Source organism: Staurois parvus, unplaced genomic scaffold (assembly GCF_062004578.1).
Source record: "Staurois parvus isolate SC_StPar_1 unplaced genomic scaffold, SC_StPar_1.0 ptg000763l, whole genome shotgun sequence".
Classification (NCBI taxonomy): Eukaryota; Metazoa; Chordata; class Amphibia; order Anura; family Ranidae; genus Staurois; species Staurois parvus.
The window spans coordinates 537,950-557,611 of record NW_028318559.1 but is presented as its reverse complement, the minus strand read 5'-3'; the positions used below and the strand labels follow the sequence as shown (position 1 = coordinate 557,611).

General features: G+C 43.1%; 1 protein-coding gene across 2 annotated transcripts in view; it reads right to left on the bottom strand.

Moving 5' to 3' along the window:
- The window catches only part of SPDL1 (spindle apparatus coiled-coil protein 1), a 143,519-nt gene that overhangs the window by 20,623 nt on the left and 103,234 nt on the right, over positions 1 to 19,662 (bottom strand). For both annotated transcript variants that reach the window (XM_089654396.1, XM_089654397.1), the window contains exons 7-8: positions 18,804 to 18,914; positions 15,510 to 15,650 (exon numbers count right to left, since the gene is read on the bottom strand). In XM_089654396.1, coding sequence (XP_089510522.1) covers positions 15,510 to 15,650; positions 18,804 to 18,914 — 252 coding nt within the window. The remainder of the gene's footprint in view (positions 1 to 15,509; positions 15,651 to 18,803; positions 18,915 to 19,662) is intronic.

Here is a 19,662-nt window from a genome sequence, read left to right as displayed (position 1 = left end):
GGGTGGATCTGTTGTCACAATATTCAGAGCTAGAAAGCCAATCCCCCCTCCCTTTTAAAGATAGTTGTTAGCTGTAGTCTCTAGTCAGGGACTAACTGGGCAAATAGCCTCTTCCAAGAGTGGACGCAGATGTACATGCATGCAGTGGTTTAAGAAATGGTTGTATGATAAGACAGCATTGTCAAACTGTGGCGGTGAATAAATGTCAATAGGTAAACAAATCACATCCAACTTTGCTACTTTTGATTGTTATCTATAATGAGTAATTTAAGGGGATGAGAATTTTATATCTCTCATGGATATATAGTATACCATGATGAAGATATAGACACTTTGGAGCAGTCCCTTATTATATTTGACATATTTTTGCAATCTTGTGATCCCTGATATTTGTTATTTTAGGTAGTCATCGACATACATATTTTTGAGGAATATAGGAGACAATATGTACTTGATCTCTCTCTTTAGGAAAATTTGAATACAACATCCCCAATTTTTGTTCATAAAAATCCTATCTATCAATAGATAATCAATCGATCAATTAGGTGATCAACTTGTTTCCACTGGCCTTGGTGCGTGGGTATGCGCACCTCCGTTTATAGAAGAAGCAAATAAAATCTGCTCCAGACTAACCACTGCAGAACTGCAGATTGGCTACGTGGAGGACACAGCGGTGGAGCACACTGTAGTGAGCTTTACCTTGCAGTCTAAGGTAAGCGTACTTGAACACCACGCTGAAGATACTGAAAACCGCTGGAGAAATAACCTCCGTATTTTTGACCTGCCAGAAGAAGCAGAGGGTGAGTTGCTCCGTTTCCTGTTACCCATCTTTCACCATACTTTGCAGTGGAGAAGGCCCATCGTAAGCCACCACAACTGCGCCCACAGGGGGCCCCATCTCACACCTTCATTCTGTGACTTCTAAACTCCAGGGACCGATATTAAATTATTACGTCCACCTGAGGGGCCGGGGAGCTTTCCTACCTCAATGATCATCTGATGCTGTTCCCGGACTATACGGTGGAAATCCAGAAGTCTTTAGACTCTGACGAGGCCCTGCAAGCTAAAGGTCTTAAGTACAGTGTGCTATTCCCTGCTAAACTCCGGGTGATTGATGGTGAGACAGCCTGCTTCTTCACCACTCCTAAAGATGCTGCGGTCTGGCTGGAATCCCTGCCTTTGCAGGGTTGACTATGTTTTTGGTGCTGACTCCAAGTTACCTCAGTGTTTGATACTGGTGACTGTTTTATGTTGCCTACTGGAGACCTATGCCTTGCTTTGCTGTACATGGAGGCTGGGGACACCTTCTGTGAAGAGAGAACAGTGCCTCCTTCATTATACTGGATGCCAGGTCATTTTGACTTTACGCTTTTCCTCCCTGGCGGCATTTATTATTTATTTTTGCTACAGACTTCCAAGTTAGCACCCCCGAATTTACCCAGGTGCAAAATTGCCTAGCACTGTGACTTTACTCTAGCATCTCTGAATGGGACTCTTATGTTGACTGTAAGATTACTTTGCCCATGTGATCCCCAGTGAGGAGTGGTGGAGTGCTGTGGGTCAAAACTCTGGTTACACGATTCCCGGTTCTTGTTGCCATTGAGCTTGTTTGTGGAACATGCTGGGTGGGGTGGGGGGGTTCCAGTTGTTGGTGGTGTTAGGTTGTGCAGGGAGCTGTGGGTGGGGCTGGCCTGCCCTTAGTGCCAGGCCCGCCTTCACCCTCCAGCCACAGAGTTCTAGAGTACACTCTCTCTTATTTCTCCTACTTCCTATAGTCAAGATGGCTAAGTGCCCTATTGTTTCATGGAATGTATGGGGTCTAAACTCCATTTTACACCATTAACAGGTTCCTGGTTTTCAACTTCTGGAAATATTCTCAATATTTTACAGGAGACTCATCTTTTGGGGTCTCGTATACTTGGTCTCAAAAGAGCCTGGGTGGGATCCCATTACCATGCAACATACTCCAGTTACTCCAGAGGGGTGAGTGTTTTGGTGGACAGGTCGCTTCCGTTTCAGCTTCTGGACATTAAAACTGATCCCGGGGGGGGTCAATACTTGATACTGCATATCTCAATTGCCAATATGATTTATGTACTCCTGGGTTTGTTTTTACCACCCCCAGTTGACACAGCACTACTGTATACACAGTATATGTATATGCAGATGACACTTCACTATGGGAATGATGTGCTTTTGTTGGGGGACTAAAATCTGAGTTTGTACCCGGATCTGGACAGACTCCACCCCAGTTCCCATTGGTCCCCTGGATTGGCACAGTGGGAGTTTACATTCAGTCTGAAGGCTGCTTGGCGTCACTTTCACCCCTCCATTAGGGAGTTTACCTGTCATTCCTCTTCCTTTTGGACACTCTGCCACATAGACCAAACAGTTTGCATTGCAGTGTGATTACTATTCTCATAAGAGGCATCTCAGACCATGCTCCTCTGTTGGTCACACGATCATTGGGCCTGTTAGGTGGTAAGGCGATGTGGAGGCTGTCCAGATATTAGGTCATGGATCAGAAAATCCAGAATGCTATGCTTGAGGGATTTCACACATTGCTGCCACCCGGAGGGCCTCAAAACAATCTCTTGAGGAGTTGGAGGAGGACCTCTGAGAGAAGGCGGCCGCATATGTGGCTAACCTTGATCAAACCAGTTATGAGGTGTGGAAGCTGCCCTGCAGGAAGTTTCACTGCTTCGAGCTGAGTTGACTCAGAAGTCTATGCTTCATACAGCCCAGAGAGTGTTTGCGTTTGGTAACAAAAATGGAAAACTGTTGGCCTGGTTGGCTAAGGGACAGTTCTCCTTAAGCCTTTTTGGTGGGGTTTGAGAAGCTGATGGGATGCTACTGCAGTCCCCAGACTGCATCAATAGTAGATTCCATCTATACTATCAGTCTTTCCTTCCTTGATTAGATTGACTTCCCCACACTAGTTCATAAAACTAAATTCATGAATAAGGATTATTTATTTGTAAAATTTTATAACAAAAACTAAGCAAAAAATGTTTTTGCTTTTTTTTTCCCTGAAATTTTCGTTTTTTTATTTATATAGCAAAAAATTAATACAGTGATGATTAAATATCACCAGAAGATAACGCTATATGTTTGAAAAAAAATGATAATAGTTTCATATGGACATGCCCACCAGAAATGTAATTTACCACTTGTGTGATTGGCTTACTGATTTTCCCAGAAATCTACAATTTAGGGAATCCCCTGATACAAAAAATGTAATGCAATCATGTCTGGATACAAACTCTGCCACTCTGCAAGTGTAGGAGGTGATTGATAATCACAAAATCAGTGCCATTTACAATCAGTTTGGACATGGACAAACAGTTATTTCTTCAGAATAACAAAAGGTAGGATTCTGCAACAAGGTTTGTTAACAATCCCTGCAATATAAATAGATCATCCAAAGGGGAAAGTTTTTTTTTTTCTTAAAAGCGGAGATACGCTTTAATGTTTGCTGCAAGCAAAAGGGCCCGTTTTTCAGGCAGACCTGATTGGGCCCTCCATTCACCCTTATGGACTGGACCCCTATGGTCTTAAGCATAGTCACTTTCATTGATGGCAGGTGTGTATGGATTGCTATTTAAAATCAGTTTGAATGTGATCCATAATTATAATATCCCCCCCCCCCCTCCACTTCAGGTGTTTTTCTAAATTGAATTGTATCTATTATAGGTCAAATTAAAGATGTGGAAATAATTCAGAAGTAATTTATCTGGTCTGATTTTTTTTACATCACAAAACCTGACATTTCTATATACAGTAGGTAGAGAACACAATCACCCCCTTTAAAATAATCACATATTGTTGCATTGCAGCCTGAAATGAAGACAGACACAGTTTTTGTTTTACCCAGCTGTATTTACTCAGTGCAACTTATAACATCCAAGTGAAAGATATAACACTAACATGTCTGAAAAAAGAAATCTAAAACATTAAAAAACAGAATCACCAAGTTGGAAAAGGGATCACCCCTCCTAAAAATGACTTGTAAACTCAATCAGGTATACCTAATCACCTTCTCAATGGCACACAAATCCATTTGACTTTCAACTGTGATCAGTTGTGCTCATTTTGATTAGTTCAACATGAAATGAGCTTTCCTTCAGAATTTCTTGTCCCTGGTAGTGAAGCAATCAACTGTGGGTGGCAAGGCACTGTCAAAAGATCTCTGGGATAGAGTTGTGGGCAGGCACAAGTCAGGAGACAGATACAAAAAAAATTTCAAAGGCGTGATCAATGCCTAGAAGCACAGTGAAGTCTATTATTAAGAAATGGAAGATATTTGGTACAACACAGACTCTACCTAGGTTAGAGAGGCTACCAAGAGGCTTACAGCAACTCTGAAGCAGTTGCAGGAATTTATGACAAAGAGTGGTCATTGTGTGCATGTGACATCAATATCACAAATTCTCCACAAATGTGGCTTGTATGGGAGGGTTGCAAGAAAAAAAAAGCCACATGCAGTCATGACTGAATTAAATTATGCTGGAAGATTTGTTGTTGCTGGGATGGATTTATTGTTGCTGGGAGGTCTATTGTTCCAGGATGCAAGGAATCAAAATGTTCTTGTTATCAGTAACAAAATTATAGAAATTACTTACTCTGACACTGGGAGGTAGGTAGGGGTTGTTTTTAACCTCAGGCTACCATCTGGCTTAGGAATAAGCACTCGAGAACTTGATTATTCACTGTTAGACTCCTCTGACCACAAGAGCCAACATTTTCTGTCCCTCCTCTGAAATAGCTTTTCTGAGTATCTGGTATCTGATTAAAGTGTTAATAAACCCATAACAGTAAAATCAGTCTGTATATGCAGTAAATCATGCTTGTTATACACACTGTGGAACCCAACGGGTTAATCCTCTGCATTGTTTAAACAAACATTCTGTTTGATCCTGACTTAATTGATCCTCCCTTCTTCCAGTGTCTCCCTCTTATCTCCTGATAAGACATATTGTGTGGAGACACTTTGCACATGCTCAGCTTAGTGTTTATTCCCAGAGAGTTTTTTTTTTCTTGGGAGAGTGCATGAGATCAGCACAGGGTCAATCAGCACTGTTCAGACAGAGGTTAGGGGTTTTTCATCCTCCGAGAGCAGAAAGAAAACTTCTCTTACAAGCTTTAACATGTGCTCTGCTGTACACTGAAAGTCACAAGACTGCTCTAACTGCTGATCAGAAAAGGTATTTAGCAGTTTATATTTACTAAAATAATTTCATTTCCATGTAGTGTGTACTGTGGGAGACCAGACAGAGTGGTCCTGGGTTTAGTAACACTTAAGTCTTAACTTTACTTTGACAAAGGGCACAATGTCATGGTAAGATACATTACTTTGGCCAGGTATTTCTGAAACGCTTCTCACAGGCTATCCCCGCTTCAGTCGATCCTGAATACTGCGGCCAGACTCATCCACCTTACCAACCGCTCCGTATCTGCCACCCCCCTCTGCCAATCCCTCCACTGGCTTCCGATTGCCCAACGGATCAAATTCAAAATGCTAAACACTGACATACAAAGCTGTCCATAACACTGCCCCAAACTACATCACCGACCTGATATCCAAATACCACCCAAAACGTACTCTCCGCTCCTCACAAGACCTCCTTCTCTCTAGTTCCCTGGTCTCCTCCTCCCATGCCCACCTCCAGGACTTCTCCAGGGCTTCCCCCATCCTCTGGAACTCCCTACCCCAATCCATCAGACTTTCACCTACTCTCCTCTCCTTTAGGCGCACCCTGAAAACCCACCTCTTCAGGGAAGCCTACCCCGCCCTCAGCTAATTGCCGATCTCCTCCACTCTTCCTACCACTCCATCCCCCACAGCTATCCCTCCCTTACCACTATCCCCTCCCTCCTAGATTGTAAACTCCAAGGAGCAGGGCTCTCGAACCCCTCGTGTATCGCATTGTATTGTTACTGTACTATCTCGTGTATGGTCTCCCATTGTAATGTACAGCGCTGAGCGAACTGTTGGTGCTATATAAATACTGTGTAATAATAATAATTTTCCTGCAAGAACTCACTCACCTCCTAATTTGGAGTATCTGACAGGGTCTCTAACCTCCTAACTTATAGGACACGCTTCAGTGGTTATACTTTAGGGTTGCTTTCTGCAGAAAGAGCCTCACAATCCTTCCAAGGTGTTATTAGGTTAACATGGTATATTTAAAGGTCCATTCTCTTTCTGGGATGTATACTTCATAGTTGACATTGCTTAATTTTTAAATTTGATTTCTTAGGGGCCCTGCCACTTTGCCAGACATTACATCCCAAAAACTAAAAGGCTAAAGGTTCTGATTTTAGCAGTTAGAAACAGTTAGAAACTTCAGCCTACACATCTTGATTTTGCTGCATATGTTCCTGAACTATGGGCATGGGTGCCACTTTAATGCTGCTAAACTGGAGGAAAATCAGTCGTGATCTGGGGGATTATACTTTTGACCGGTTAGCTGCTATCTGTGGAGACCCTTTTTTTTGTGGAGACACTATTAAGGATTGACTTAATGACATATTGCAGTTTGGATATGGATTTCAATTATATTATCTAGTGGTGATATAAGAAGTGATAGAAACATATACATTAGGTCTCCATCTTGAGGATAAACCATGTTGCAGGATCGTAAAGCACTTTCAAAATTGAAGTGCACCCCTTAGGTTCCACTTTAGTGACATCTGAGGCTTTTATGTATGTGTTCCATAGGGCACTCCTGCTAGAAACCAACCTCTGTGGCTTATGGGAAAGATGTGGCAGATGGATGAAAGCAATGACACTGAGGCAGCTCTTCATAGAGTGGAGGCAAAGCTCTAATGCAAATTAACGTAAAAAGAAGGAAGGCGCCTCTAAGTGTAATTGTTACTATTTGTGATTTAATAATTCACAAATAGTAAAATGCACTTACAAGATTAAAAGTTTAAAAGGCTCATCATGTGGTAACCGATATTCCTGATGTAAAGGATGGGACATCTAGCCGTCCAGCGGCAGCGCGGTCTGTCAGGAAGTCTGAGCAGAGGTGGCTGTGTATCCAAAATGAGGCATGAAGCGCAACGTCGATTGTGACAGGGGATGGGGGCAGTAACACGTTTCGGAGCATGCGCAGTAAGCTCCTTCATCAGACCTAAGCCCCAGTGTAGTGCTGACAGTTTTATAGTAGTGAGAAGGATCAGGAAATGAGGGGGTGGATAAGTAAAGCAAGTGGCTCCTAGGTCTTATTCATTTGAACATCATAGAAGACACTACATTATAGAAACTCTACAGCAATATATCAAAACATGATGATTGTTATAAACACTTATGGATTAAGAAGATATATATGTGTATAAAGCTAGTGTGCTAAATAATAATAGGAGTAGAGTAAATGAAAAACAAACAAAATAAAAATATAAAAATAGAAGCTCTCCATTTTGAGGTGTGATAACACAACACCAGTTGGGCATATTTAAAGTTCATTATAACAGGCGGAGTCCTACTTTCGCATGCATGATTATGTGAGGATGATGCCCTCTAGAGTTATATTTCAGACCATAATAATATAGAGATCCTTGAATACCTAATTATGAGTGCTGCTATCCTATCCTGCATTTGAGCAATGTGTGTGATTACACTTTTGTGAGATGTGGGCACCCATATTTCTTGTATGGAGTCCTGTTGCCATGTTTCCTTGGCTACATCCAGCAGTCTCAGGGGATGTCTACCATACAAAAGTTCAAATGTGGAAAACCCAGTGGAGGACTGTTGCACTTCCCTATTGAAAACAATAAGTATGGTACCAAAGTCCTAGTCTTTTCAATCCCTATCAATAACTTTTTTAGCATACCTTTAAGGGTTCTATTGAATTTTGAGTATGGTATAATGAAGTGTGTAGGCAAGTTATTTTCAACAACCAACACAGCTCTCTTGGTTACCTTTGAAAAGAAAGGGGTTCCTTGGTGTGGCAAAATTCCTTAGGAATACAGTTACAGGAAAACATGCGAGAGAGATAGTTTCTGGATAGTGTGTGGAATAATCAAGAACTATCAAATTGTGCTGGTGCCCGTTGGTGGACTGTGGCAGTAGCCCAATTAGATCCATAGCAATCCTCTCAACAGATGCCTTAAATTATAGGCATGGATACTCGCAGACTTTAGTAACCACTTTGCGTCCAGACCATTTCTGATATTTTTGACATACATGTGACATACAAAGTGGTGATAAAAGTCTTTTTTTTTATGTTTTACATACAGGTAAGCCTTTAATAAGTCTTACCTGTAGGTACTGTAAATATCTCCTAAACATACACCGTTTAGGGGATATTTACTTTATCAGCGCCGGTGAGGTCACCAGCGCATGTGCACTGTGCTCTCAATGGATAATGTGCCATCCGTTGAGAGAGCCGTGCCATGGCCGAGACTCCTGCACACATGCACAGGAGTGACATCACTGTGGCTTACCCAAATTGCTGGCGAACCCGGAAGGAAGACTGGGTGAAGATAGAAGCCCTGGGAAGCCGTGACAGTGCTCCACTGGAAGGCTTCGTTTTCAGGTAAGCCTTTCATAATGTGCTAGTATGCTCTTAACTTGCAGGGAGAAGATTTTTTTTACATATATTTTTGCGTTTTACTACCGCTTTCAGCATGCTGGAAAATTACTTAGAACACCAAAACATTATCTATTCTCTGAAAGCAGAAGGAGCAGGTTGTTGTGGTTTTTTATGTTACATGATACTTGTGCAGCCATTTATCAAATGCTAATTTTCAGGAAAAAATGCACTTAAAGTGGTTGTAAACACTCTCATATACCCAGTGAAGTGAATACACAGAGGTGAAACAAATCCTCCTACATAAGTTTTACTTGCTTATTTGCAGTCTTCTCATTTATACATCCCTTTAAAAGTGCCGATTTTAGGTACAATCCTTCTGCATTTGTCAGTATCACAGAGGAGTGGGCAGGGAGCTGCAGTTAGAGCTGATTGGAGGAAAGGGAAACATAGCTCCTGTGTGCTGTGTGAAGGGGTATGTTCTGAATAGACAAGCTGTCTGCTGCGCTCCCCCCCCCACACACAAATTTATCTCATGTGTCAGGAAAACTTCTCAGAAGTGAAACATGCTGATAACAGAGGAATAAAGCACCAGAGAGAAAATTACTCAAAGCTTTGCAGAGAGAAAAGTAAACACTAAAGATAGCTGTGCTCTTTTCTGATTTCATGACTTAGGTTTACAACCTTTTTTTTTTTTTTTATAATTTTTATTGTTTTTTCTATGAAAATAATGAAAATACACTTAACATAAACCTGTACATCTTCAGGCACTAACCCACGCAGGGGTATCTCAGAGAAAAGAATAGCAAGTTGGCAGTCGGGGTTTGGGCCTGCAATCATAACATACAGTAAAACAATGAAGCAACATAAAACAGGTGCTGCTGTTCGTGACCATCAAGTTAAAACAATTAGGACATATTAGGACAGTGCCTGAGGCCCCCCAAACAGTCATAAATGAAGCTCCAAGAAAGGCAAAAATAATGCAGAGGGGTCAGGTGTTGGTAGCTGTTGAGGGTTCCGTTAACCATTTCACCCAGACTCTGTCATTTTTTAGGGCACCCTCTATGCATATAAGTATCTTTGTACAAAGGTAAAATGGCATTAACCTTCTGTTTCCAGAAAGTGGGAGAGGGGGGAGCCCGCTTTTTCTAACAGAGTGATGGCTTTTCTGGAGTAAAACATTAAAAGACCTACAAGCATCTTGTCCGCCACCCCAGGAACTAGGTCCTCCACTAAACCTAACAAACAGACTCTGGGGGATGGGGTTAAAGGAATATCCACCAGAAGGTTAACAACAGACATTATCTGCATCCAGAAAGTAGAAATTGATGGTCACGTCAAGAAAATATGTATAAAGCTCTCAAGAGCGCAGCAATAATGCCAGCACTCTGGAGAAGAGAGATTCATTTTTTTGCAATATCTAAGGGGTAAGGTAGGCCCTATGGACAATTTTAAATTGTATGAGGCGGTTTCTCAAGGACACCAGTATTTTAAAGGGAAATTCCCATACATCTCAATCCTCAGAGACCAACCCGGAAACATCGTGGGCCCAACGTTGATGGAGCAATGACAAGTCAAGGGAGGACACTCGGCAAAGGTGAGTATATAGGAATGAGAGTTTTTCTGCAAAATCATTGTGTAATATTCCCTCCAATTCTGAGCTTTGCAGCTGGAGCGTAGCAGTAGGGAATTGGCTCAAGGAAGCATGGGACAATTGCCAGTACCTAAAAGTGTAAGAAGGGGGGACATTGTAATGAGACAAAAAATAATCTAAGGGGCGTAGAGATAAATTTGAGATGATGTTATGCTTGGTCCACGCTATGGGATCAGGAAACTGGTAAAAATGTGGCAAAGAGGGGTTATTCCATAAAGGGGTATTCTGGGATATGGCAGAGGTCGGATAACTTTTACAGGTGAGGCCAACTTTCCAGGCCCTAAGGGTAGTATGCATGGAAGGAGTCAGATCATAAGGAGCTCTAGGGCCTCGAAACAATAAAAAGGAGGGCCTCCACAGAGCACAGAGCGCACTACTGCAATCTTGTAGCAGAGTTAGACATATCAGGTGTCAACCACCATGAAGAGGCAGAGACCAGTGGGGTGGCAATAAAATATTTGTGACAATCTGGAAGGGGCAGGCATCCTTGGGAGGTAGAGCAAATTAGAGTAGATAATGTATACCTGGGGGATCGAGGACCCCAAAGGAAGAGAGGATTATTCCACCCACTATCCATTGCAGTTGTAGATCTGAGAGTTCACTCTGTCTGGCCCTGGGGTCAATGGCGAAAAGTAGGGATTTAGACCAGTTCACTCTGAGTCCCATCACAACCGAGTTCAAGACATACAGGGCACCATGCAGCAAGGGACCAGCATCATTCAGAAACAACAAAAGGTCATCAGCATATAGGGCAATCTTCTCCTCCAGCCATGCCAGCTGCAGACCTTTAATAAGCGGCAACACTTGGAGTGCCTCAGCCAGTGGCTCCATGGCAAAGTGCTGGAGAGAGAGGGCAGCCCTGTCTGGTACTCCTGGACAGAGTACATGTAGAAGAGAGGAAATCTCCCAAACGAATAGCAGCAGTTGGGGAGCTGTATATTGTCTGTAGCCACTTGATGAAAACCAGCGGAAATCCCATCCTAAGGATCTCCCATAAATAGGGCCAATCCATGGTGTCAAAGGCCTTTTCGATGTCTAGCGAGGCAATCACTCTAGAACCCTGACTAATATGCTGGGCATGAAGGCTTGTGAACAGTGTACATAAGTTAATGTCAGTGAACTTGTGTGCTATGAACCCAGTTTGGTCTGAGTCAATTACCAAGGGTAAGAGGGGATTAAGCCTGTTGGTTAGAAGTTTTGTCAGTATTTTCAGGCCATTAATAAGGAGACCTATCAGACTATGGGAGGCACAGCATTTGGGATCCTTAGGAGGTTTGTATATAAGAACCACATGTGTGTCTGCAATGGAACGAGGAAGGGTACCCATATGAAGACAGTGCATGTATAGAGAAGCTAGAAGGGGGGCAAGCATTTTGCCGTGTTCCTTAGAAAATTCTATAGTCAGGCCATCCATCCAGGTGCCTTACCAGATGAAAAGGACTGAATCACAGATAGAACCTCCTTCGAGGTAATGCGGCGTACCAGGTGGGATCGCTCATCATCTGAAAGCCAACCAAGGGCAATGGGATCCACAAGAGATGAGAGATCTTCCGAGGCAGGCCCAGAAGCTAAAGTGGGCGTGTAAGGGTTTCGATAGTAATCATGAAATTCCTTGAGAATGCCCTCTGCATTGTTAATAGTCTTGCCAGTGGGGGAGGCAAGCTCAGAGACCACGGTATGGGGGGCGTCATGCTGGGATAACATGGCCAGTGACCTACCATTCTTGTCACCTTGTTCAAAAAATTTTTGTTTGGAGGTGTACATGTGCAGCCTTGTAAATTCTGTCAGGTGTACAGTAGGTCACGCTTGGCAGACATAAGCAAGTCAAAATTAGAGTTAGCCCTATATTGAGTGGATCTATCAACAACTTGTGTGCGGAGGGAGGTCATGGTGGCTGTCTGATGTTCCTTAACCGCCTTTATGGTAGAAATATAATGTCTCCAAGAAAAAGCCTTAAAGGCATCCCACACCGTTTCTGGAGGAGGAAGACCCTGCGTTGACGTCCGAACATTCCTGTAATGCTGAGGGAATATATTCAGAGATTTTGGAATGCAAAATCCAGTGAGCGCCGAGGCGCCATAGGGAGCCATTACGGCTAGTACCAATTTTAAATGTTAACCACCATGGGACTATGATCACACAGCCTGCTAGGGAGATACTCCACCTCAGAGACATTAGCTAACAAAGAGGGATTCACAAAGGCGAAATCAGTTTTCGAGGAGGTTTTATAGGAAATAGAAAAGCAGGAGTACGCTCTGGTAGATGGATGTTTCTACCTCCAAACCTCCGTAAGGCTGGTGGCAAGGGCCCAATTAGACAAGTCCCCGGCTTAAGACTTAGGTGGAGTAGTCTGCCCAAAGCAGGCAAAAGAATAGCATTAAAATTGCCCATAAGCAGAAATTTTGCAGGGCAGTAAAGGGTGATCCTCTCCAGAATACCATAGAGCAAGGTAACTTGAAATGGTGGAGGAACATAATTACTGGCAAATACATAGCGTTGATTGCGTACTGCGAGCAGTAGAATAACATATTTACCTTGAGGGTCCATATGGACTGCCTCAATGGCAGTGGAGTGAGTTACTTATCAGAATCGAAACACCTCTAGCAGTATGAGGCGTGAAAGGCACTCTGAACCCACGGTTTGCTGCCCACCAAATGCATCTCTCTGTAGCAATAAGATATGCTGAGTATAGGATTTTATGTATTGGAAAAGCAGACCCCTTTTAAATTTTGAATTGAGCCCATGGACATTCCAGGAGAGAGTGGTAATGTGTTCATTCTGACCAGACACCATGTTGAATGGTCAAATGGCGTTGGGGGGGCACCCGGGCTTAAGGGATGGCAACATTGGATGAGCAGCAAGTGAGTGCAAACTAGCACATAAAAACACATTCAAACAACAAAACATACAACTACCCAAGCACTTAGTGCGTACCCTGACGGTACCCAGCATCCCCCTGAAAAACAAAAGAGGGAAGTGGGAACCAGCCTGTACCCAGAACATGAAACTTAACTAGGATATCTTCATCCGCTGCGGTTAACAATGTGCACTGCACAAAGGTTCAAGTGTATCTAAACTCTAAATAGTTAAAATGGAATACAGTTTGCAGGATCAGGTGGGGCAATTAAAGAGTAGAAAATAAGGCATCAGTGCTCTAATAGTGAGGTTCAATGTCAGGCAGGATGTTCATGAGCAGTAACTGGCTCTGGGTGAGATGTGGAACAAGGCCCAGAAAGAAGAATGTAGTGGAGCATCCCGCTCCACAAACAGGTAAGTAAAGAAGGTAGAAGTACAGACAATGAGGCCATGATGGCCAATTACTTGCTGTAAAACTGAGAATTAAGATCAAACAGGTAGTACAATCAGCTCCTGCAATCCTTGGGTGTCCAGTCAGGACATTCGAAGAAACGGGCGCTGTCACCATCCACCACATAGAGCTTGCTGGGGTAAAAAGAGGCTGAACTTGAGATCATCGTGGAGGTGTTTGCAGCCTGCGGCACTGCTGGATCTCCAGAGATTAGACCGGAAAGAGAAGAATCTGGGCATTTTCATGGCACAGATCTCGCTTTGCCCTGGCCGCTTGCAGGATCTTATTTTGGTCCCGGTAGTTGAGAAGCCAGAGCAAGAAGGGTCTCGGCAGTGCACCCAGGATTGGAGGTGTCAGGGGGGACCAGGTGGGCTCTCTCGACCGTGAAGGTGGGCTGCATGGTGTGAATGTCTAGCAGGGTAGTGAGGAAGGCCTCAGCGAATTCTGCAGGCTTGGAGCCCCCCCGGTGCACTCCGGCAGGCTTAGGACACGGATGTTATTTCGACTGAGGCGATTCTCCATGCCAATCGCCTTCTCCTGAAGCACCTTCACCTGTAATTGTAAGGCATGTAGCTCCCGGGAGTCCGTTCTGGTGGAATATTCCAGCTGGGATATGTGTTCATCCACCTCAGTGACATGGGACCAGAACTTGTTCAGGTCGTGACGGATTAGGCTGATGTTGATTGCCAGGTAGTCTACAGTATTTTGACCGTAAGGGTCTCCTTACAGGAGTGGATCGCTTCCATAATGTCCGCAGTAGTAGGGCCTGCTCTGTCGCCTGCCACTGGAGCCGTCTGCATGCTGACTGACATGGCCGAGACAGGAGACCTTGTGTCCATGATTGCCGCCGCCAGAGGTGAAGAAGGGCGGGGAGCGCTCGCAGGAGGATGAGAGGAGCGCAGGTTTCTGGGGGACAGCGGAGCAGCCCATGGGGTGCCGAGGAGTTTTCTGGAGCCCAGGGTGCTGGTCAGAGAGCTCAGGTAAGGTAGATAGAAGCCCGGAGAGTATAAAGGATAAGATCAGGATCAGAGCTCAAGAGCCACACGTCCACCCGGTCTCACAATCCGGCCACGCCACCACCACTTTAAATGCATTTTAGTGCACACTGAGTAAATTGATACCAAACAATTCTAATTTCCCACGCCAATGCAATGGCGATAAAACTACGGTACCTAAAATTGACCATAGGCGATAATTTAGAAGCCTTTACAAGTTAACATTAGAATAAGATCCAGATAACCACACATCTTGAGCTACTAGGCTATGACTAAGCTATGACTAAGCGCTGGTACAGCATGAAACAGGTTATCCCTTTTCCCAGATCCCTCTATTGATGACTGTGTTGCGGATTTACTATATTTAAGAATGAAGTTGAATCTCAGGACATGCACCTGACTGAGATCAGTGGTGAGCTGAGCAGGCACTCCTACCCTTGGATTGGCATCCTAGGTATGGCTTTGCATGCAGCGGTGTCCTTGCACTTTGTACAGGTTACCAGTGTGAAATTTAACATGAGCTCTGGTATTAGAATTATTGCTCTCATTCTGACATTTGTGGCGATACCTCAAATGTGTGATGCAATCACCATTTGCATACAGCATGTGTTTGGCCCTACATGAGCATTTGCAACTGCACATGAACAGGGGAGGTGGCATTCGCGGTTTAAGTTTTTTTTTTTTTTTTTAATAGGTTTATCATTTATTTAATTTACATTTTCTTTAATGAAACTTTATTCCCGTCACAATGAATGAACAACGTCCTTCGTGATAGCTTGGGCAGTGACAGGTACTCAAAACCCCTTTTCTCCAAGGCAGCCAAACAAACTGAGAAAAAGGTTTATTCCTACACATGCAAATTCAATATGAGTTCATGGCGACAAAAATGACTAGAAGTATATATGGTTGAATAATCCTATAAAAGAATCTTCCTCAACAAGCTTCAAGGCATGACTACAACACACATTTAAAAACAAGTGAGCAAAAATAATAAATGTATAAATATTTAAATAACAAACCTGACTTTTTTCCAGATGCCGCACTTTTACAAGGAGTTTTTCTATTTCACTGTTCTTTTGTTCAACCATTGATTGCAATCTCTCCATCTGGTCAGGGTCCATCTGGGATCCCTTCAACTGTAACAATGTTGCAATCTGCACCTATAACAAAAGAAATATAATAAAATATTAAAACAAAATACAAAAAAAAAAAAACAGTATAAAAATGCTAGGAAAGGGAGCTCCCCGTTTACTACTTCTTTATCTGACAGAATTATCTCTGTGATAAAACTACACCTATGCTCAAAAAAAATTAAGAGTTGACATTTTTTAGAAAAAAAAAATAAAAAACTAGAAAACTTAAATTGTGGCTAAGAAGTACACTGAATAATTGGACTTCTGCCTTACCTACTGAGAAGCAGCAGTGCAGTTTCTAACATGTGACTTTGCACTCTTGTTCTCTGCCCTCACAGCTGCATTATCTGCAGTGTGAGAGAATGTGAACCCTATCTCAACCAGTCCACCCTACAGTTCTCATGAGATATGGCTTGTCTTCCTGAGCATGTATATACAGTTGGCATGCCACTACTGTGCTGCTCACTGTTCCCTGGAAGACAAACTGAAGAGGAAAAATGTACCTGCAGTGCAAAAATCTTCCTAATCCCCTATTCATTCATTTTGTAGATTTGTGCATTCTACACCTCTCCTGCTGCTAGATCATTCCTCCCACAAGTCATTAGTGTCCCAGATCACCAGTCATCAGGCTGAAGGAAGGATCACAGTGCGGCTACCTTCTACGAGAAAAAAAAACATGCAGCAGTAGAAGGAGCTCAATACCACAGGAGTCCAAATTAACTCATTAGTTTACATTAAAAAAAACAACCAACGCATTTCAGGGGCTTAAAAAAAACTCCCCCCACATGGCTTCAGATAAAATATTATCTTGAATGGACTTAAAATAGGGCTTTCCTGTATGAATCTATGAAGGGAAGCTAATTGCTGGATTAGGACAGTTATTTGCCAGCAGTATCTGCATGCATGAGCAATCAGGAAAAGAACAGCATTCTTCTCTTAATTGTTCACGCAGATAATGCTGGCCAGTAATTTTCCTAAAGCAATTAGCTTCCCTACATAGATTCAAACAGGAAAGCCCTATTTGAGTCCATTCAGGGTTCTTATTTTAACAGAAGTCCTGATAAATGGAGTTTTTTGTTTTCTTTTTCTGACTTTTGTCTGGATAAGGGTCTGGATCCTGTGCCAGTCCGGCACAGCTGCTACTTCATGAGCATTGAACCTTGTTTTCAGTCTAGTGCTCTTTCTTGGCATTCCGGTTGTGCGATGCTTGAGATGTCCTATTGAGAAGAGTTTGCTTTATGGGTCCTTTTAGTCACAAAGTGCCTACCACCTGCAAGATCAGACCAGATCAGACTTCACAAAGTTCCATTGTTGGTAGCTATCTGTCACTGGTGAGTGAACGTAATCAGCATACGCCTTTACCAGAGCGGTCCACACCCTGTCCAAACCCTTGTCACTGGACATGTAGTTATCCCCTTTTCTTTTTTTTTGTTCTTCAGGAGAATCCAGGTCAGGTCAGGTAAGGTGAGGTGAGAGGGTCATTATCCAGCCCTGCCATCCATTCACTGATGCAGCAACAGATCACTTAAAGCGGAGCTTCATCCAAAAGGGGAAGTTCCTCTTTAAAGACTGGTTCCCCCACTCCCCATTAAGGATTGGCACCTTCGGGGAGCGGGTACCTGAAATTGACAGGTACCCACTCCCACTTCCGCTGTGATCGCCTAGGCGATCATAAGTAGAAGTTGTCCTCTCGTGACAGGTTCCAGAAGACTACGGGGCCATTCAGGAAGCGCAGCGCTACTCACGCATGTGCAATGGGCACCCGGCTCTGAAACTGCAAGCTGTCACAGCCAGGTGCCCACACTGTAGATGCCTTCGCCTGGAACACCAGACAGCTGGTGAAACGGGCTGCAGGGAGGACACCGTGGGATCGTGGGACCGGTGAGTGGTTGTTTTTTAAAAGTGAGCAGCTTCAATTTTTGTAGCTGCTGACTTCTATTTCTTGACAGTGTGAGTGGAACTCCACTTTAAGTGACCAGAAGTTGATCAGCTTTGCTCTGTTTAAAGATGGCATGTAGAGTTTACAGAAAAATCTGAAGTAGAAAAACTAAATATCACGGCTATACGAATTTTAGTTGGTATGTGATGAAGACCTGCATTCTGGAACCTTGTCGCTGAATGGGCAGGGCCCTAAATTCCATTATCACTCAGTATAGAATTCAGCCCCAAGAGGCTTGTCACAGACCTTGACAAGCTGCCTGCAGTGGCACTTGATGTTGTACCTGTCCCTCCAGGGTACACTAAAGTGCTAGGAGTGACGCACTGCAGCTGAACAGTGAAAGGGGCATAAACAATAATCGGTTACAAATAAATATATAAATGAATATAAATAAAGAATGAATGTTCATCTTTCCAAACTGTTGCCAATTCTGATCCAAATACAGAGCAAGAAAACAAAAAAAAGCATTACAATCGTTTTTGTCTCAAAACAAAACAAACTTCTTTAAAATAAACCTTTACCAAGAGAAACATGGGGGCTGCCACTGCGGACTTTTGAAAATGTGGGTTGCCTGGTTATAATAGCTTAAATTCTGTGTCATCATGTCAGTCATTCAGACCAGGAGTTCCAACTTGACTCCAACTCCAATTGCAGCAGGTTTGTTCCAAGGCAATTCCTCAGTATGTATCGAATACAGAGGATTTACATTATTGACGAAAAACCTAACATTTTTAGAAGGAGGTCTGCATCGACAGCTTCCAGGTTTTCATTAAACAACAATTTAGTGCATAGACCTAAATGTAACTTAAAGTAACCTTGTCATTATAGACTCATGTGTAGAAACTCTGCCGTGTTGCTGATGCTTGGCCGCTGCAGTTTTTAACAGTTCTAGTGTCTCATATACTGTACCTGCTCCTCTGTTGCAAGTAGTGGTTCCTCCTAATGGCTTGTACAACTTGTCAGTGCGACTTCAGGTGCAACTTTGAAGACATCTGTGTGACTTCATGTACAGATGTCTATGCAAATCGCACCTGAAATCGCAAAAAGTACTGCAGGAATTACTTTCAAAATCGATGTGACAGTCACAGAGATCAGAATAGTTCTATTGCCAATCATAGGGTGCAATTTTTCATGCGATTTGACAATGTCAAATCGCACAAGTCGCATCAGTGTGAACCACAGCTAAGTGGTGTTTGAACAATCAGACTGTTATGTGGAAAACTGAAAATCTAAACTTTTACCTTCATGCGATGCATTTGCTGCCTGGAAAAAGCATGTTGTTTCTGGAGGGATTCATACTGAACTTTCATACTAATCAACTGACGTTCCATTTCTGCTCTGCGGTCTTCAACCTGAAAGTGAGGAAGAAGGAGGGAAAAAAGGTAGGGTGAGAAAAAGGTCAGCCATATGTGCTCATTACACATGCAAGCTGTACTCCAGTGTAGTATCGCTGCACTTAAAAGTAAAGAAAATAAAGAACGCTGCTAGTAGGTATAAAGTACATCATTGCTGGACTGTTCTGAACAGGTAGTGTCAAGAGTTTTCCTATTCTCGCCCAAATCCCTATTGGCCCATTACTATGATGGACTGCCCCACTAGCCAACATGAAAGCTTAGAAGGGGGCAAGCAAGCTCCAATACTTTAAGGAAGTGCCAAAACTTTGCTGGCTTAGAACAGCCAGAGTATCCAGGTGTGTACAAAGTGTTTAGGCCTGTTGGCGGCTTTGTATTTTTAAAGTGACAGGGACACTTAAAAAATAATTAGACAATCCTAGGTCTATCCAAGTCAACTAGCATTCAACTATTCAAAACAGCACATGCTCTGTCACAGATGTACATTTGAGCCTGACATTTCAGCTTAAATAGGAGGACACTTGCAAAGCGTGAATGCCCTGCCAACAGTTTGATCTCCCACATGGTCTCCTTTTTCCTGAGAAGGCAAAATGTGAGGTCAGGCACATGACAGCGTAGCAGTTGTCAGACTCCAGGTCACCTCTTGCTCTAACATGCAAGCTGAAGTATCAGATTTGGACAAAAACGTTGAAGTGTTTCTAAAGTCATAACCTTCTCTGGGTAATGGTATTGCACAGAGCGGCCCTGA